The 21,428-nt window shown below is 37.9% G+C and overlaps 1 protein-coding gene across 2 annotated transcripts in view; it reads right to left on the reverse strand.

The window, feature by feature from the left end:
- prkcha (protein kinase C, eta, a) overlaps window positions 1–20,293 on the reverse strand; it is a 31,242-nt gene extending 10,949 nt beyond the window's left edge. The window contains exons 1-10 of one of the 2 annotated variants that reach the window (XM_059353798.1): window positions 19,413–20,293; window positions 12,229–12,292; window positions 8,700–8,853; window positions 8,567–8,601; window positions 8,393–8,475; window positions 7,302–7,431; window positions 7,068–7,201; window positions 6,830–6,964; window positions 4,663–4,836; window positions 1,987–2,141 (exon numbers count right to left, since the gene is read on the reverse strand). In XM_059353798.1, the coding sequence (XP_059209781.1) occupies window positions 1,987–2,141; window positions 4,663–4,836; window positions 6,830–6,964; window positions 7,068–7,201; window positions 7,302–7,431; window positions 8,393–8,475; window positions 8,567–8,601; window positions 8,700–8,853; window positions 12,229–12,292; window positions 19,413–19,763 (1,415 nt within the window). In that variant the 5' untranslated portion in view covers window positions 19,764–20,293. Of the gene's footprint in view, window positions 1–1,986; window positions 2,142–4,662; window positions 4,837–6,829; window positions 6,965–7,067; window positions 7,202–7,301; window positions 7,435–8,392; window positions 8,476–8,566; window positions 8,602–8,699; window positions 8,854–12,228; window positions 12,293–19,412 lie in introns of both variants that reach the window. The other variant, XM_059353797.1, reaches the window with a different exon arrangement.
- Window positions 20,294–21,428: the final 1,135 nt, after the last annotated feature.

The following is a 21,428-nucleotide window of genomic DNA, read 5'->3' on the forward strand; positions in this document are numbered from 1 at the left end:
GGATTTAGCTCACATGATGCCCCCTTCCTTATCATCATGTACTGGCAGGGAGTTCACTGCAATGCCACCTTACTGCCTGCAAGTATCATCCTAAAAAGGCCTCAAAGAATAAACTGATATAACATCTGATGCTGGATACTAGCAACAACAATCTAAAAATAGGAACATTGAATTATATAATCAAAAGTGCAGTTCGCACAAAATTTAATTGTGCTGGAGAAGCTGTAGTAATCAGTGCTTGGTGCTATTATAGGATATGGGCCTGTAAGGAGAATATAGGTGATAATGGGCCTTAAAGTGGACATTTGGATGCACAGCTCAAGTATATGCCTGCAGCAAACGTGTTGTGTTGCAAGAGCTGCTTGGAGAAAATCAATGGAAAAAGTAATCATTAAGGGCTAACAGCAGTTTGAGAGGAGGCTGAGATGAAGCCACAGGGGCAAAAACATTATGTGATTGATGGCTTCAAAAGCGGCACTGATGTTTCCACTGAAATGGGAAGTGAGGAAATAATTGCTGAATAAATTCAGTTACCACATCCATCTTAAAGGAGCACCCCAGAGATTTTGCATTTCACTCCAATAAAGTTGGACAAATCGCAAAAGACAGATTAAACACAACAGAGGACAGGTGAAGTACCGGTCAAGATCCTAAATGCTGGATAGGGAAAAAAGCATCTTGACTGTCCCTGTTTGATATCTGCCCACAAGTTTGTAATGCGGGTTCTCTGTTATAAATTTGCAGTCTCACAAAACTTATATTTAACCTTGAATATGTTGTTTAAAATATGTGGTGTTTTATTATGCTATTCAGTCATCTCAACTTTCTATTTTTTTCTCTTAAAACAAATAAACATTTCAACTGTTTGAGTGGAATGGTTGTTTGTGAATTCTGCAGTATTCAGCACAACTCAGCTGCAGTCACATGACAAACCGAAACCACAACTAAGCTGCAGGTTGTTTACAGAAGCGCAGAGAGGAGAGGGTAATATAAATAGTTTGATATGTACAGTATGTAAAGCTAACGCAAAAATCTTCCATCTCGATAAAGGTCATTACATATCTAAATAATGATATATGCTGTATCACGACAGCACGTTTCCTGGTTATTCAATAAATAAATTGTCTAAATGAAAAAGCCTATTTTGGTATACTCATTACTCGATGTTAACAAAACTGTGCGTCCCTCCAGCTTCACTAACACATGCCATAAAGAAATGGCGTTTAGTTTTATCTGGAAAACATTCTAATTTTAATGTGGTGTCTTCAAGGTCTGAAAAGTACTTGTGTTTTGAATCAACTGCTTGAAATAGCTTGAATTTAGGTTGTAAGTCTACTTAGAGATAGATAGATAGATAGATAGATAGATAGATAGATAGATAGATAGATAGATAGATAGATAGATAGATAGATAGATAGATAGATAGATAGATAGATAGATAGATAGATAGATAGATAGATAGATAGATAGATAGATAGATAGATAGATAGATAGATAGATAAAGAGAAAACATTACTTATTTTAAATTATAAATACCGTTATATCATCCCATTTGTTATATTGGCAAAATTTGAAAAATGTTGAATGTGTTGATTCTATATTTTCCCAATTTTTGGTAAAATAAATAAATACATAATAACCAAATAAATTACACTTGCGTTTTTTTATGATTTGTGAAATCATAAATTCCCTACTTCTTGAGATATATATATATATATATATATATATTTATTTATTTATTTATTTTTTATATATATTTTTTTTTTGACGAGCAGGAGTTCAAAAATCGAGGCCAAAGTAAGTAAAATGTGGCAGGAAACAGTTTGGGGTTCAGAGGGTTAAAAGACTAAATTTTGAGTTCAGATGGAGACTGCAGTGACTGCGCTGACTATTACATAAAGCTTCGGAGACCTTTCTGTGCACTCATATGTTCTACTCTATTTGGCACAGCAAAGAGCATTGTTATCTGTGTTCCCTGGTTCAGACCTGTAGATGATGCCTTTGCTGTGCAGGAACATTAGAGCCGAGGTGATCTCTGCCGTGTAGAAACGTGCTCTTGGCTCTTCAAACTTCCTTGACTTCTGGATGTGGAACATCAGATCGCCACCATTCACAAACTCCATCACAAAGAAGAGCCGGTCCTGCAGGGGGAAGCAAAAGAAGAGGACATTTACACGCGTGCACGAAAACCACAGTAGCCTCACACAGGCTTCCTTTTTATTACAGAGTCCAAGAACCCATGACCGTGGACATGCTGAGACCGCTTCAAGGATGACACTTGTCATAAATTTCACATGTCTGTTTAATGGATTCCTGTGCAACTAACCGAAGTGGAAAGTCAACGGGGCAAAGAAAATACTGAGCAAAGCCATAAATCTTCTTCTCTCATTGCAGGCTATGGTTGACATGTGATCTAGAAAATGAGAGCCTGAAAAAAAAAGAAAAAAATACACTGCAGGAGAACTTTATGTGCAGGATCTGCTCATAAAGCTTCCTGAAGTGATGAGGACATTCATCCACAGCTGACTCCGTTTAACTGCTCTGTGGTTAAGAGTGGTCCAGTATTTACCCTGAGAAGTATTATGTATTATAATAATATGCTGCACAAGTAGAGCAGTCAGCACTCTGTGTGTGGTCTAGCTGTAAAGCCATTACAGTAATCTTTAAATCAAGAGTTTCTTGGTTGTGGTTCTCTATTGAGTTGTAAAATCTTTAAATTCTAGTCACGCTGGCATTAATAGTTCTGAATTTCCAAAGTTTTTATGCTTTGCTTTGTTTTTGTAACTGTTTTTGAAACAGTAAAGCTATTACATTATTATTATTTGTATTTATTTATTTATTATTTGAGCTCCAAGGTGAAAGGACCATTTTATCTGAAAAAACTTTTTCACCGTTTTACTTTAATGTAATTCCACAATTTATTATACTTGAACATTAAGGTAACCACACATGCCATTTCCTGCAGAGGTCATTTTAAATTCACAGCCAATAAATGGCTGCCTCTGGAGTTTCCAAAGTTTACTTGGACTAATTTATTTTGCAAGACTCTTTCCAAACATCAATGAACTTGATGAGGTGAATGTCTGGCAATGCAAGATTAGATTTAAATTGCTGTTTAATGGTCAAGATGAGCAGCTGATGATAAATTGCTGCGTCGAAGGAAATTCCAAAAACACATCATTTGGTAAAAAAAAACAACACTCCACCTCACCGCAGGCGCAACACATCCCCCCTACGCATCCCCTCTCTAACTCTTTCCATACACACTCACTTTGCAAAAGTCACACTGGAGAAAAGTTAAAAGCGGATGCAAAATTACTCTTTAAATAGTGAACATGTATCTTATTATAGCAATGTTATTTAAAAACGTTCCGAGGTGTTTTAAGAAGAAAATGGCAAGTCATTTATCACAATGACCTGCTCAGGAAAACAGCGACGAGACACCTTATAAAGTGACAATGAGGTGCAAAGGTTTGAGTGCCAGAGGATCAGGATCACTGAGTCAAATCTTCACGTTGTGCTACTCTATTTGGATCCCAGGTGAAGTAGGTCAGTGAGGGTTCAAAGGACAAAAGCTGATTAGGCGTGTCCGTCTGAGCCTCATTCATAATCTCACACCCTCTCATGATCCAACACTGGAAAACTGCTGCCACCTGCTGACCAATGTACTCATTACAATGCTGTTTCCTAACTCACTCTTTACACTAACTGTTTACACTACAGTGTGTCTAACTGGCCAACTTGTTCTAAGAGGAAACTGAAGAAACATGTGCAGGTCCAGATGAATGAGCCTGATAACAGTTTGAGGAACCTCATGAATGTATTTGTGAGCAGGGCTGTAAGAATAGATACTATGCCACAGGAAGACCAGCGATCAATTTTTTTTTACTGATTTTACTTGAGCTTTATCTTTCTTTGAAATGTCTTTTGATTGCACATAATGTTTTCATGTTCCTTATTAGAGTGCTTTTTTATTCATACACTAAAAATATATTTTTTTTCACTTTGAAAATTTGAATTTCCCAGTGGCTCACACTGAGAGCGTACCATTAAGGCTGAGTCCTTGCTGCTGCCTCAGGACCCGGGTTTGAACCCGGCCTGAGGTCCCTTTGCCACATGTCCTCCCCTCTGTCTCCCCCTTTCTGTCACTTTCAATAAAGCATGAAAAATGCCCCAAAAATAATCATTAAAATTGTTTTTAAAATTTTATATCTGTTTTAATCTGCCTTTGTAAAGCACTTTGAAACCTGTGTTTTGAAAAGTGCTCTATAAATAACAATTAGTATTAGAGGCCATTTCTAAAGGATATAAAGACTTATAAGACATTATGAGACATCAATGTAAAAACATAGGAGGGAACTATTTATTTCAAATTGTTGATAAACATAATATGTAATAGAAAAGTAGTTGTCTACTAAAAAATAAACAGGCATGCAAGGTATTTAAACTGGCTAATGGCTTTTAGGTTTCAAAATGATCTTTGAAAGGTGCTGCTGTGCAGGTTTAGTTCAATCAAAATACCTGAAAGACAAAAAGTAAAGTATGACTGTGAAGTTTCACCCTCTTTGTTTTCACAGTGCACTTTCCAAGAAACAGCACTTCCATCTCTCTCCAAGCTTGCTTCATTGTTACACATTGCATGTGTGTGTAATCTGTACTGACCGGTGTCTGGAAGCAGCAGTAGAGCTGGGTGAGGTAGGGGTGACAGCAGGCCAGTGACAGCACCCTCTTTTCAGTCATGGTACACTCCACATCATCGTCCTGTAAAATGATGTCCTTCTTCAACACTTTGACGGCGAAAACTCGATCTCTGTCATTTAGTCTGGCCAGCATCACCTGCAGATACACACAGTACGATAAACGACAATTCAGAGGTTTTCACCATCGGGATAGATGAGGTTCTGCTATGTAAAGGTAAATGCTAATTCATTGGCTTCATGTTACAAAATCTTTAGAAAATATTTATTAAAGCAGCTACAAGTTTTTAACTGGTTATGTAACAATCTCAGTTTAATACTGATGATTCTACATCACTTACATAAGCAAACAAGTCCATCAGACAATATAATACAATATATATATAATATAATAGACATATAGTTATTCCGGTAACGCTTTATAATAAGGTCCTTAATAACCATTAATTAACAAGTAATAAGGCATTGTTCTCGCTTTAGATCCGGTAGTTAAAGCATAGTTAACTTATAGTTAACTTATAATAGATGAGCAATAAAGTATATTTTAATATCAATAAGCAAACAAAATAAGATTAATAAAGGCATGGCAAAGACATAATGGGTGGGTCATGGGTGTTTGTAATGCTATTATGAACAATTATAAGATACTCATGAGGCTTTTATTAATGTTCTTAAGCATTTGCAAACTGTTAACAAGTTTTTTATTAGTGCTTATAAATCTCTTATAGCCTGCTATTAGCTGTATTATAATGCCATTATTAACAATTATATAAGCTTGTTAACATACAATAATGTTAATAAGCATCTTGTAAGGACTTACAAGGGCCTTATTACTTATTAATTAATGGTTATTACAAGGACCTTAATATAAAGCCTTACCGTTATTCCTAACGCTTGTCCCCATGTCAGATTCCCTAAGATTTCACGCAAAATTATTTACTGCACACAGAGTGGACAAGGCTGTTTTTCATTTTCCCCAGCAAAGTTTAGCAGTGAGTAGTAGGTTAGCTAGTTAAAAGGAAGCAGGAGAGGATTTTCCTTTGCAGAATTATTATTTTTGATTGATGAACTATCTAAAAGAGACAGTGCTAGTCATTCAAAAGATGGAGGGAACTGTGGGATTTGTCAAGACAGATATGTAATATGTCCATTTCATTTATGAAAATCATTGTGAGATATTGTTTTATAATATGTATAATTACATTGGTGGCTTACACAAAGTTACATCCTCATCATATTATTATTATTGTTATTAATCTAACATAGCTACAATTCAGTGGTGAAAAAAGTATTCAGATCATTTACTGAAGTAAAAGCACTAATACTACACTGTGAAATTACTCCACTACAAGTAAAAGTTCTGCATTCAAACTTACTCAAGTAAAAGTACAAAAGTATCAGCATCAAAATGTACTTAAATTATCAAAAGTAAAAGTACTCGCTATACAGAATGGACCCACTGAGATTTTATATATTCTAAATACATTAGATTATTTGTATTGATGCATTTATGTAATCAGCATTTTAATTTGGTAAGATAGAGCTTATTTTAACGATGTAATATACGCCTACTTTTATGAGGTTTAAAATATTGAATCATTTTAACTTTATCATGTTTTCTTATGTTAAATCTCGACCTGAAAAGTAACTAAACTTTTCAGCTAAATGCAGTGGAGAAAAAAAAAGTACAATATTTGCTTCAATAGTAGTGAAGTAGAAGTATAAAGTTACATAACATAGAAATATTCAAGTAAAGTACAAGTACCTCAGAACTGTATGCAAGTACAGTACTTAAATAAATGTACTTAGTTATATTCCACCACTGGTACAATTAGATACATTACTCTTTAGCTATGCATCCTGCAAACAGCTGTGTTTAAAAAAATAATAATAATAAAAACATCAAATGTGTGCACTTGCTAGATCAAGATCTTTGTGAAACAAGGAGTTGGTGCTCAAGGAAAACACTTTTCAACACAAAAGTCAACACAAAATGAATGTTCTTGTAGTTGCTTTACATTTTTCTGATTTAAATGTCTCTCTACCAAATGCCGACATTGTACCGTCGTCCTCACTGTTCGTTGTTCAGCACATTATAAAGAGCATTTCTCATTCTCCTCTTGTCTTCCCACCTTGCCAAAGCTGCCCTTGCCGAGGACTTGAAGGAACGTGAAGTCTGAGATGCCCAGTCGAGGGGCCTCCTGAGAGTCCCTGCGCTCTCCCCTTTCAGTGGGCGTCATGATCTGACCTGCATTTTTGGCCTGTGACTGCAAAAATAAATAAACAATTAAATAAAGGTCAAACTCAACCTGATGAAAGCCACATTAAAGTAAAATGAACACTGATTTGACTCATTTGTAAATCGTTTACCACTGAGTTGCGTTTAGAGAGTCCTCCAGCCTGCAGACCCATCTCTGCAAGCCTATTGGCCAGTTCCACACTGTTGACCCCGCAGCTGGGAGCCACGTTGCCTCTGCAGCGGATGTGCACATTCATTTTACAGACTGAAGAGAGAAACCACACAGACAGAAGCACTCAGTAAAAGACAGATTGAGATCATTTGAGATGACCATTTTGAGAGACAAATGTTGACTCGGGTCTTACCTTTACAGTGCAGCCCCTGCCTGACTATCCCCCACAGCAGTGAGCCACAGTGGTCACAGAAGGTGGGCGACTTGTAGTTGTGGATGTTGAACATGTGAGGGACGTTAATGCTGAAGCCTTGGTTTGTGGGCTGCTGAGAGAAGACATGCTGTAAACTAACCACTATGTGTTGCAACAGTGTATCAACTACATACTCTTAATAACTGTCACACAGAGTGCACTGTGTAAAAATGTTTAGTTCCTATTTCTGCGTACTGTAGCAGGACCTTATTTCTGTTCATGGTAAATGGTAAATGGACCTGCACTTATATAGCACTTTTCTAGTCGCTTTGCAACCACTCAAAGCGCTTTACACTACAGACTGCACTCATTCACCCGTTCACACACACATTCATACTGGTGGCAGAGGCTACCCTAAACGGTGCCACCTGCCACCACTGGGAATTCATTCTCACACCAATGAACGCACCATCGGGAGCAATATGGGGGTTCAGTATCTTGCTCAAGGATACTTTGACATGTAGGCTGCCATGGTCGGGGATTGAACCACCAACCCTCCGATCGGTGGGCTACCCGCTCTACCAACTGAGCCACAGCAGGCCCTCATTGCTGCATTTGCTTTTTTTCTCAATTTTTTTTATTGCACAGCAAAATGCAGTATGATGGAACAAAATGAAAAACTAATGACATGTTCAAATGCTAAAACAAGCACAGAAGTATTTATAGGAACGTAAAAATGCTACAAAAAGGTTCTGGCTCAGTGATCAGCTAAACACAGAAACAGGAAGTTGAAGGGTCTGCTGATCACTGCAGATGTTCATCAGAGATGGGAGTTTGTGTGTGTGTGTGTGTGTGTGTGTAGGAGGGGCTGTTGGGGGTCTGCTATCTTTAGCACATCCTGCATTATGCATAAACTGCTGCTGAGATGTGAAAAATAACAAAAAGCCTGGGTGCCTGAAAACCTCCTGGCACACTGATTAATATGTCATCGATCTGATTATCTGTAGTAGAAATCCTGCTGTCACCAAAGATCACTGATACTGTGAACAGTGGGATTGTTGTGTCTTATCTCACAGTCAAACCGCTCTTACCTGTTCTTTTGTTGGTTTCTTCATGCGTGGACACACAGTGACGACCTGCTGGTGGCATCGTTTGTGAACCACACAGGTGCACACTGGAGAGAACAACCACTCAATGTCAAACTCATAACTCATGTCTGTGTATTTAAGTAACTGTAGTAGAAAGAGAAAATAAAGTCTGCTCACCTTGGCACTGGTAACCCTGCTTTCCAAATACACCCCTATAAATAAACAGAGAAAGAGACACAATCAGATCCAGTTTACAGTCCACACAGATACATGCAGGCGGCAGGCAGCCGTCTTTGCTCGGCTCTCTCACCAGATGAACTCTTTGCAGTGGAAACAGAAGGTGGGTTGGCGGAGGAAAGTGGACATGAACTTGTGTCCGTTGACCTGGTGGATCCTGCGTCTCACGGCCCCCTGTCGCTTTCGAGTAAACTCCTTGTAGGTCTTCTCTTTCACTATGGCATCATCTGGCAGGAAGAATGACAGCAAGAGTTTGTGCTCACAAAAAGTGCAAAAATACATTAGTTCCTTATGGCACAGTGCCATAAGAGCAAGGTTTCTTGTTAAAACAAACATTTTAAATGTGTCCTTCTCATCATGTTGTGAGTAGGGATGTGAATTGATAACAATGGAGAGAAAAAGTAGGCCTACATAGGTTTTCTGATGTTATATTATCCCTGGGTCTCAACACAGCATATACGAATTGGGTGAACATTCATGCAGCGCTGTACTAGTTTTATTTAAGTTTCATTAGTCAAGTAAGAAAGACCAGGAACCAAGCCAAGGAGTGCCAGTCGTACACAGAGTGTCAAATACATAACATTCCTGGAATTTGAGCCCATGTTGCATAGAAAGATATTTCAGCATATTGCTGGTGTTTCCACCCTTACTTGAAAAAAATATTTTACAGACTTTACAAGCAGCACTGCTATTATCTTTTTTCATAAAATCAAGCCAAGCTTTGCACCGTTTCTTCTTTTCTGCCATGACTCGATCTTGTTATTAAGAAGGAGTGTCCAGCAGCATATGCATAGCTGTCAGTAAAACATGCAAACATTGCTGAAAGGAGTTGATAAGCTCAGAGACATAAGATATCAGTGGATTTGACGATTTGCATCTCAACTGGAACCAGTTCTTGATTCCCATCTCTAGGATATTTTATAATCAACATCTCTAAACCAACACAAAACTTGTGTTTGATCACTGGTAGTGAGAAGCCCACAAAGATGTTTTTTCATCCGACTCTACAGAGTTCTATAACATCTTTTAGCTCATCGTTTTAGTTTTGTGACCCAGAACTTTAGAATCTTAAAGCACATTGAGTCCTCATCTATCATATGAAATGTGCTATATAAATAAACTTGACTTGTCTTGACTTGTTACTCTCGTTGTGACATTTTCAGTCACAGCAGGCTGCTGTTTTCAGCTAAGAAACACCCACTGAAAACCCCCTGCACACTGTACATCTGTTCATCACCGAACAGTAGAAAGACCCATTTAGCAACTAGCTTGTGAACAAGGTGGAGCAATTTGCAGCTTAAGGGATAGATAGTTCCCTGAAGCATTGCTGCAGAGCTGCAAATGATAACTTAACTGTTCCATATTTTTTGAAGGTTTAAACAAGTAATAGTTGGCTTTGCCATTTCAACTTGAAATAGTGTAGATACGAAGTGCTCAAATCTAACAAAAACATAATGATTCTTATTATGACGTGATTATACACTAATCAAATCAAATCAAATCAAATAGTCTTTATTGTCATTATATAGTTCACTATACAACGAAATTGAAAGTGCCACTGCATAAGGTGCATAGTTATGACAATCATAACACAAAACAACATGAGTAAAAACATTTAAAAAATACCGAGCTAAACAAGGACAAAAACAAGAAAAAGGACGAATGAAAACATTATGACTACTATAAATAATTTCTGTGATAGGCCGCACACGCTGGCCCTGTTAAAATGTTTTAAAATGCCAGCTGCACCATTTCCTCTTTGAGTTTATGTTAACTACTCAACCATTATTAAAAAAAAATAACTGTGGCATGACAAAAGGTCACTTAGCATACAGGACAGGCAGATTGTGTAAGGATGTAACAGAAGACAGATGGCATAAAAACAATGAACATAGTCCTTTAGACATGGTTTTGTGTAAATGTCTGTGTGAATCTTTTTACCTTGGTGTACATCTGTATGGTTCAGCTCTATATGTTGTAGCTAGCAGTAAGTGTAGCCGAGCTATTTGTGAGATGAAAACCACACCTGCATTACGGAAACCTGACTGCTGAGCCCCTGCAAACAACAAATATATTTGTGGCGCAGGTGTGAAATGGGGGCTTTACAGACGTCACATAGCGCTTTTCAACACAGAAACATCTCTATCATACTTTGTTTTTCTCAGTAAAAGCTCAATAGTCCATTGGATAAACACACTCATAGTTGCATCACAGCAAAAAGATTTTCCTTGACGAGAATGCTGTTTGTTAGTTTTTTTCATATGCTTGTAGTGGAGTTAAAGGTGCATATTGCCTAAGGCATGGACTTTCAGTGGAATTGTGTTGTGATGATGTGAACATAATGTGTCATTGTTTTGCAAAGCCAGATTTTCCAAATAAATGACTCGGAGTATACTTTATATAAAGAGTCATTTAGGTTTTGTTTGACAGCGGAGCAGTCCAATGCATTAAATATTATTCTATTTATTATCATACATTTGCACACATTTTCTTTATGATGATATATTACCTGTTTTGGTCTGTTCAGCAGTTTGGTCAGACATGCGCTGTTTTTAAATGTGCTTTGTAAATAAATGTGACTTGAATACACACACACACACACACACACACACACACACACTGGTAATCAGTAATTTCTTTTTAATTTGGCAGCTAGCTCTCATTGCTCAGTGCTGTTTGCAGTTCCTCACCTCACTCATTGAGGGTCACCAACACACAGATAATGAGAAAATTTAAAAACTTTTTTGCCTTTTGTGTCATCTGTATGTCATCAATAGTGACCTTTATATTCATGTGACGCTGACAATATCCATATGAACAGCTGAGCTAATCTATAATGTTTGGTGACTAAATTGATGATTACAAGTAGTATTATTGTGCAAGTATGTTGCTTTTCTGGGAAACAAACATTCAAGAAGATGTAGCAGAGGGAAAGAGGGGTAAAAATAATAATAGTAATAATAATAATAATAATAATAATAAAAGAGGCAATTTCAGAGCAGTGTGCAAGGAACTTTTCACAGAAAACCATATTTTTTCAAGAAAAAGCTGAATGTGTAAAGATGTTCCGCTAGGCTAGCAGTGACACATGATGAAAGGAGATAACAAAGAGGAACTAAAAGAAGGCAAAGTAAACTCCCGCTAACCAGACTTCTGCTTCAAAAGGCCTGTCAGGTCACTTCCCATTTGTCCTATTTAAATGGCTCCATGTCATTGGTTAAAAGATCACGTACATATTTAAGCTACAGATGATGAGTGTTGTCCTCTGACGTCTGAAGAAGGCAAACTTTGCTCTCATTACAGGAGATAAACTAGACAAAGCATACCAGACACATACTAACCTACTAGAGTCACACACAAACATGCGTGCACACCTATTCTAAGAGCCTCTATTCTTACACAGGTGCACTCTGGGTATTTAATGACTCACAGGCGATCATTATTCAAAGCAGACAGCGCATTTCACGGACTTGCAAAGCGAAGAGAGTGACACGAGTGGTTAATCTGTTGTTGATGATCAGTGGAAAAGAAATAGAGGAGGAAAAGTACGGAGAAACACTGGGCTGCATTTCAAATGCAGTTGAACACAGTGGCAGCCTTACCATCAGTGAAGGATCCAGTGAGAGTAATATGGACATAAACCTTGCCCTCTGGCTCCAAGTCCATCTGCAGACACACAAACCCAAACACTGTTATGTATCTGCATACTCAAATAGCTAAACAGAAACAGCACAGACAAGTAATAAAATCCACAACAATTATAGTCCAATTCACTCCTAAAACAAACAGCCCAACATGTAACCCAAACAAAACAAAAAGGAAATGAGAAATATAGTAAAAATATAGTTTCGAAATGATGTAACTAAGAGTTGTTGGTGCCTTAGTGACAATAACTGGGTTAAAAAAGGAATATGAGATGGTATCTGACATTTGTGCATCAGTCCTCTGGTGTAAGAAAAATGAAGGTAGGTAACTGCATATTTTGGCATTCTTCAGTGTGTACGTAATGTCGGAGGAATTTGGACAATCATAGCAGGTGTGGCAGGTTGGGCTGGTTGTAGAGGTGATGCTCAGCTGAGAGTGATGACTAAATACGCATTGAAAGTCCTGACATACAGACGAGGGTCCTTTTAGAGATGAACAGTGACAGGCAGACAGAGCGAGATACTTCCTGCAGCAACCACTGAGTGGAAACTTAGGTCACTGCACTTATACAAGGATCTATTTATGCCACACATACACTCCCACGTGGAAAACACTGTCTGCCAACTAAACAGTGTCACATAAGGTGTCGACTCTGTCCACTCGATTGGCACTAAACTTTCATTTCACAGAAGGGTTCACTTCATCTCAAACATCTCCGGTTTTGTTTTCAGTAACCTGCTCACATCCTGTGCTCACATCTACAGTCTAGACAGCATGTTTGACTTGTCCACTATGAACTCTTCCTCTATATGTGCTTATTTTCACCTTTTCTTACTCTGACCATGTTCTGGGACAGAACTAAATGCATTTCTGAAATTTCTCTCTCCTCTTGTGAAACAGGTACAGGCTTTTTCGTGACTGCCTGGAAACAATATCTTCATGTCCAAAGCAAGTTAATAGTGTCAAAGCCTCATATTGGCTCTTGTCTTTGATTGACTTAATGTATTTTAGCACAAAATGAGGGCTGTGAATTTTGTCTCACCAACACTTACATTTCAGATTTTTTTAGAAAAGAAAATGAGGAACAAATACTGTGACCAAAACTAAACATGAAACTTAAGGAACTCAGAGAGTACAGACCTCTGCCAAGGCATGTCCTATCTGCCAGTGTTCAGCCAGTTAAGGAAAACACATATTTCTATGCCTCACAATGTTAACTGAAGTGAAAAATGATTTGTGTCCATCCCCCTGATTCGGATCGTCTCCAAAATGTATAAGGTTCTTCCTTGCCCCATGTTGCACCATTCCACTAAGGTCATTAAAATTGAGCCAGTTGTTTTTCTATAATAAACACATGAACCAATTCGAAAACATAACCTCTTTGGTGGAAGTAAAAATGTGCACTAACTCATTGAAGTGGAGCAGATGATGACCTGATCTTTAATAGATATGGGTAGAGATGGGTCATGATTTTTGGATTTACAAAAAGTAATTCAATTATACAAAAACAATCTAATATTTATTATGAAAACCGTCTTGTTTGTGCAGATTTTTTTTTTGGCTCGTTTCTGCACATGGGCAGAACAGAATTTGCTCCAGCTCTGTGAGCCGGGTGAGGTGCTCCTGAGATGTTTGCTGTAAACTTATTTGTCCAAGCTGCTACACAGTCAGAAGCAGAGGCTCTTATTGGTTTCAGATATACAGTGGCAATACAAAGTAAACCCCTTGAAATGACCTAGTTTTCTGCATTCATTTGTCATAAAATGTGATCTGATCTACATCTCAGTCCCAAGTGTTCCACACAAGCAATTATAATATTTCATCTCTTTATTGAACACAGTCAATAAACATTCATTGTACTGGTGGAAAAAGTAAGTGAACCCTTAGGCTAATGAATCCATGAAAAGCTAATTGCAGTCAGGAGTTAGCAAACCTGGAGTCCAATCAATGAAATAAGATTTGAGTGAGGTGTAGAGCTACATTGACCTCTGAAAAACACAAAACATTTTGAGTTTGCTATTCACAAGAAGCATCTGCTGATGCGACCCATGCCTCGCAAAGAAGAGATCTCAGGAGAAGAGCTACGATCAAAAATTGTTGATTTGCATGAGACTGGAATGGGTTGCAAAGTAAAATACTTTAAGTATTCATCAGTCCACAGTTAGAGGAAATGTCCACAAATAGTCAATTTAGTACTATGGCTGCCCTCCCTACAAGTGGGCATCCAGCCAAGTTGACTCAAAAGGCACAACACAGAATGCTGAGTAAAGCAAAAAACAAACAGAAAAACCCTCAGTCATTTGAACTGGTTAACATCTCTGTTTATGAGTCTACCATATGCAAAAGATTGAACGGGCACAGAGGAAGCCACTGCTTTCCAAGAAAAACCATCACTGCATGCCTTAAGTTTGCAGCACCTTGGCACTCCACAACACCAGTCCAGACCTCTATCCAACTGGGATGCTGTGGAATGACCAAGAAGTATGGACCGAAATTCCTCCTGAACCTTGTGCAGGTCTGATCAGCAGCTACTGGAAGCTCTTGGTTGAGGTTATTGCTGCCAAAGGAGGTTCACCAGTTATTCAATCCAAGGGTTCACTAACTTTCTCAAAAGCACTATGAATGATTCATGGATATGTTCAATTAATGCATGAAGTATCATAACTGTGTTTGTCTATACTTGGCACTTGAAATACTGTAGTTTAAAAGCAGAACACTTAATGCTGTGTCACAAAGGAGGAAGTTCCTTTTTTAACTTTTTATCAGGGGGTGGGTGAGGCAAGCAGTACACTAATGGAAAATGTTGAGGGGGCTTATTTAACCCACTTTCAGTTTCAATGATTCTCAGAGGGACTTGGTTACTTCACTGCTGAGAAACAAAACCTCTTTTCAGCTAATTTTAGCAAAAACAAAAGAATGAAATTCAGTTCTAAGGAATGAGTCAAAAATGTCACAATATAGTGCCATACTAGGTCAACAGGTGGGTGGCAAAGGAAACTAGCTTCATGTGTCTAAATGTCATAAGGTGACTCTTGGGCGGATGACGCCATTCCTAGAAATAACGTCACTCTAGTAAGAGACTAAGTGTTTTGTGAAGTTTAAGTGCACCAGACTGGACTGTGTGCACAGAAGGGGGTGAAGAGGGAAACGATCCAAAAGAGAGTGAGTATTTTCACAGTGAGCCCTCGAGCACTGATCAGATGGTGAGAACGCTGTGCTAACCAGCAGTGTGGGCGTGTGGAGGCTTGTGCCTCAGTCTCTGCTGCCTCACATGTGAAACAAACCAGCCAGCACTTCTTCTGTGCAACACAGCACAAAAACTCTTCACAGTTCACATCTAGCTTATAACAGCTTCACACACACGTGTCTTGAAGTGAGAAAGCCAGCCGACTTCTAAATCTGCGACCCATGCTTCACTTTCTCACCACTTCCCCTCAACAGTTGGGGGTCTTGGTGAACGTGTGCAAAGCTGTCTCTTATTTTTGATTCATTTCGCACTAAACCTGCTCAAATATACAATACCTACTTTTCTCACACACGCATGTGAACTTCTCATTCCTTTTACACATACTACGAGGGGGAGAAGCCAGTTCACTGATTCATTCTTTTTTAGTGATTTGCATAATTTGTAAGTTTTAATACGTTTAAGTTTTCTTTTTGGTACTTAACTGTACAGTATAATTACAGTGTCCTGTTGCAAATGTTCTGAAGTACACCTTACTTGTTTATTTGCTTAAGCATTTATGGAGTTATGGTAAAAAAAAAAACCCACATAAAAAAAGATAAAAATGCGCATAAATACCAAAACATATCAAACACCACCCCAGTGCAACTTTCACACAGTGTATTGCAAAGTCAGCATACTTGTCTAGTGAAGACGTGGTTGACTGTTTAGAGAGCTGTGTTGATATTTAATGTCTATAGTTTTACTAATTTATGTACATATCAAGTTGTGGTATTAAAGCATTTGAACAATGTTGTACAAGCATTTGTGTTTTGTCCATCTGTTTTACATTATAGTTACAGTAAGGTCCTTTTTGGCACACATTTTGAGTACATTTATTTACTTCTAAAAACACATTTAATTTTGACATGCCTTATTAAAATTGGCTGAAAGAGATTATGTCTGTAGAAGAGAGACCATTCTGCATGAGGTGAGAGTGTTTTGCTACGTAGCCGATACCACCTCAGCCTGCTCCAGGCCCAGACAGGCTCAGGTTACACTCACCAACACCTGCAGTGGCTTAATGTCCTAAAGGGATGAAAATAAGCAAGAAGAGGGGAACTCCAGTTTGAAGGAGCAGTTTTTGTTTGTGTCTGGAAGAGAGTGGGCTAATGTGGTCTTCATCATAAGGTATTTAATCTGACCTCTGATGAGGTCCGTTTTCTTTGCTTTAGGAAGGCAGGTGGGGGTTTTATCACCTCACATTTGTTTACACAGAAACCCGAATGCTGTGCAGGCAGGGACAATGTAAGTCTATTTGTGCTCACTGCATTGTTATTAGCAAGTCTTCATGAGCAGAATTAACACATTGTCACAGCAGTGATGTGTGTGGTCTCAAACCACATTTGCAAGTGATGACTGTAAAAGCTTCTAAGCCAATGAGTGAAAGACAGGAAGGATCTCTGTCCAGTGCATACTGCCCAAACTGAGACATGAAGATGCAAATATGTGAGGGTGTTGTTCCTCCTGAAGCCTTTGCATTCAAGCAAGCATTGATGTTTCAACCCATTGAAGCCAGGAAATCGGATACGTCGTTTTGTAGTATTTGTATAAGCTCTCAAATACTTTTTGAATTTCATTTCTACCTGCTACAGAGGCTGAAAAATCTATTATTTAGTAGAAGCATTGAAACTTCTGTTGAATTTCCAGAAAAACTTCAGGTTTTAGGGGCTTATTTTAAAATCGCCCAGAGGTTTTACAGGTGTTTTAGGCGTCAATGGGTTAAGGCAGCAAAACAGAAAAAGGCAGTTTTGCACAGTGACAAATTGCCCTGACCTAAATAGCATGTTCTGTTTCTTGAACCTGCTCTCCAACACTGTTCAGCATGTGTCAAAGCTCTCATATGTGTTTAGGGGACTTTTTCTGACTGACATTTCATTCTAAATCTATCTACAGGAACTATATCTGTTTTACATTATGCTTCTAGAAGTAAATGGGGAAATACTTTTGTAATATTCATGGGTGGATTTAAGGGCAATAGGTTCCTGTACCAGAAATAACCCAAAATAACTATATGGTGAAGATTTGATTAGATGGGGTTTTTTAGAGGCCCCTGACTCTGTTAACTCCTTGGGTTTTGGCCAGGAGGCCCATTTGGTAATTCATCCATAAATCTATTGGTTGCTATTGTCAAGACTAGATTACCAACAGGGACAAGCAGACCACCACTAAAGTTGTTTTTAGTCAAATTAATTATTATTAAAGTTAAATGACACAGAGACAACCTGGAACCTGGTATTGCTTAAGCATATGAGTTCTAGTTAGTGTCTAGGAGTGAGCAGAACAATATTCAATGTATCAATACCATTAGTAAGCTTCACAGAGATGGACTGTCACCTCTGTATGTGTGCCTTTGGTTCAGAGCTCCAACAGGGTGCTCGGACCCCGGTATACCTGCATGCAAATCTAGTTTACTGTCTTGTGTTTTAATCAGTGGTGGAAGAAGTACTCATATCTTTAAAAAAAGTAGAAAAAACACAGTGTAAATTTACTGTTACAAGTAAAAGTCCTGCATTTAATCTTACTTAAGTAAGTAAGTAATACCAATATTGATATTGGACTGATACTGACTAAAACAGCTGGATCTGGTATCTTGACAATGGGTCTGATCAATTCAAGTCTATGTTTATATATTATATATTGGAATTTTAATTCCTGTTTTTCCATTTTCATTTGTTTCTGCATTTAAAAAGGTTTACACTTCAACTGTAATTCCTTTTAATTTGGAAGATTTTTTTAACCAAATTGCTGTGTTACAATATCTTTTTATAATCATAAATAACAATTCAGTATATTTATATCCCTGTATTTATTTGTTATATTTTGTTAAACAAAGTTGTTAAAGTCTTGTTTAAGCTGACTTAAATGTTTTAGTCAAGCCTGACATTGTCTTACAAATAAAGAATGTTTCCAGTCACTTCCACACAGTGAGGCATACAGCTTATCAATAAAAAGACCGGTTTTGGATTGGTGATTGATATCAGCCAATACCAAAAGCCCAGCTATCGATGTTATCGTCTGGACTAAAAAAAAGTTGGATCAGTGAATCCAGCTCAAAACCCATCTGTTTAAACTGGCACATTGTGCCTAAAAATCTTATGTTACATCCCCATTCTGTTTACTGAATTGTTCAATTATTATTTGTTATTTATTAGTTGTTGTTTTCTGTTGTTGTCACTGTACGGTGACCTTGAGTGATAAGAAAGGCGCCTATTAATAAAATGTATTATTATTACTATTGTTATTATTATTATTATTATTAGTATCCCTAGGTAGAAGAATATCAATATTAGCATAGAATATACTTAAGGTACCAAAAATAAAAGTAAGTTAGTAGCAGAAGGACACATTCAGTGGCAGTTCTACACAGGGGCCTACAGGTTGCTGTGGCCCCTGTGTCAAATTAATAATAAAATTATTGATTTATAACGATGAACGAGGAAACAATTCTTACCTATTTTTTGTTCAAACAATATCTCATTGTACACAAAAATGATAAATGTCATTGTCGTACAAAAATAATTGTTGGTTAGTCTCATTGTTTCAATAAATGTATTTATATCTCCCAAATATACTTCAATTAGATTTTTAAATAAGCTAAGATAAAAGGTTTTGAACGTTTAAATATCATCTTTGACGTTTTTTAATGTGCCCCTTTGATTAAACACTGGCCCCTCCTTGGCCCCCTCAGTAAAATTGGTCACATCCCATTTGAATCCACAAAGTAACTAAAGCTTTCAAAGAAATGTTTGTATGTAATGGATGAGAACTCTACTCTGTAGCCATGAATAGTGGGGTGGGGATGAGTCGAGGGGGACCCAAGGGTGAAAGCGTCCCCCCAGGGCAGTAGGTTCATACGGCCCTGAAAAGGTAACTGCAGAGGATTGTTATGCTGTCGACATGTTTACTTTAACTCACCCATCCATCGAAGGTCTCTCCTGTGTTGGAGGTTTTGATGAGGTCCTCAAACTGGATGATGCAGTTGGCCACAAAGTCATCATATCCGATTGGAGTGTCGTGGAACACTGCGATCTCGATCTGTTTCCCGTCGTTCACGTCCTGGCAGAACTCCTCGTTGTACGTTGGCGTGTTGGTTTTCTGTTTGGTGTGAGTCTGTCCGACTTTAAAGTCGTCCACCTTCACCACCATGTAAGGGTCCAGGGCTGGAGATGCTTTGTTGAAGATGACAGAGTGGCGGAGGGAGAAGGTTGTGGGTTTCAGGCCAACCGCCTCACCGATCCGCAGCTTCAGGTAACCGTTAAACTTCATTTTATCTAGCTCGTTCAGCCTCGCGCGGAAAGCAAAAAAAAAAAGCACTTAAAAAGCGAAAAAAATATGCAAAAAGTCGTTCAAACTCACTTCATATCAACACCGATCGAGAAAAATACAGTAATAAATTCATAGTTTTAATCTTAACACACTAATTTGGTGTCTGCAGTTTGTTTCACTCATCCTGACTTAACCGCCTCTCCTCGCGCCTCACAGCCGCCACAAACACCGCTGTCTCTGTGTCAGCTTGTTTCAGGAGGCTTTCAGTAAATAGGAAGCCACAACACTGACACGCCGAGGAGGAGCACAAGTTCCGCATAACTTGTCACGGAGCGCACACACAGAGAGATACACGCTCACAACCTGTCACTGTTGGGTCGGAATGTCACATGGTTGAATTTGTAGTTGTTGTTTAGAAAGAGGAGTCTGGTACTACGATGACCATGATGCATCGCTCTATTAGCTGGAGGTGATGTGACAGCTCACCTGTCCTTTGCTGAGTGGGGAAGTACCGCCCTCTCGTGGCTGCTATTGTGAACTACATGATAGGAGTACAAGTTCTTGCTTGCTTGCTTACACACTTCTTTATTTCTTTCTTTCTTTCTTTCTTTCTTTCTTTCTTTCTTTCTTTCATACTTAAAGTTTCTATATTTATCTTTCCTTCTCTCTTTCTGTCTTTCTTTCTGTCTTTCTTTCTTTCTTTCTTTCTTTCTTTCTTTCTTTCTTTCTTTCTTTCTTTCTTTCTTACTTACTTACTTACTTATTTACTTACTTACTTATTTACTTCCTTGCCTACTTACTTACTTACTTTCTTACTTACTTAGTTTCTTTCTTACTTACTTCCCTACTTACTTACTTACTTACTTACTTACTTATTTTCTTTCTTTCTTACTTATTAACTTACTTATTTATTTACTTACACACACACACACACACACACACACACACACACACACACACACACACACACACTAATTTGGTGTCTACGGTTTCTTTCACTCATCCTGACTTAACTGACTTTCTTTCTTTTGTTCTTCCTTTCTTACTTACATACCCACCCACTTACTTACTACTTTCTTTCTTTACCCTGACCAGTTTGAAAATATTGTCAAGTCTTCTCTTTTTTATTCCCCAGTGGTGGAATTTAGTACACTATTTTAAGGTACTTGTACTTTACTTGAGTATTTCCATTCTCTGCTCTTTTATATGGCTGCTTCTACTCCGATTTGCATTACTACATTCATTAGACAGCTTTAGTTACTTTGCAGATTCAGATTAACTATACAGAAAGTCAACAGATAAATTATGATTATGTAGTATTATAGTTTAAGATAGGATGCTACATTATTGATCCTCAGGGGGGAATTCTGAAGCTACTTAGCAGTTTGTCAAGTTATTAAATTGTCTCCACATTTACCAGCTGCAACATGATAGTGATTAACATATTAACAGATTAACATAATTGCATCAAAGTTTATAATCCAATAACATACAAAAAAAGTACTTTTACATTTGTATGTTAAGTATATTTTGATTGTAAAACTTTTGTACTTTAATACTCTTGTAAGAGTGGTAATGCTACTTTTACTTAAGCAAACGATTGTTACAGTTCTTCCACCACTGTATAGTCAAATATCAATTAAAGAAATGCAAACACTGGTTGAA

Source organism: Centropristis striata, chromosome 16, assembly GCF_030273125.1.
Source record: "Centropristis striata isolate RG_2023a ecotype Rhode Island chromosome 16, C.striata_1.0, whole genome shotgun sequence".
Taxonomy (NCBI): Eukaryota; Metazoa; Chordata; class Actinopteri; order Perciformes; family Serranidae; genus Centropristis; species Centropristis striata.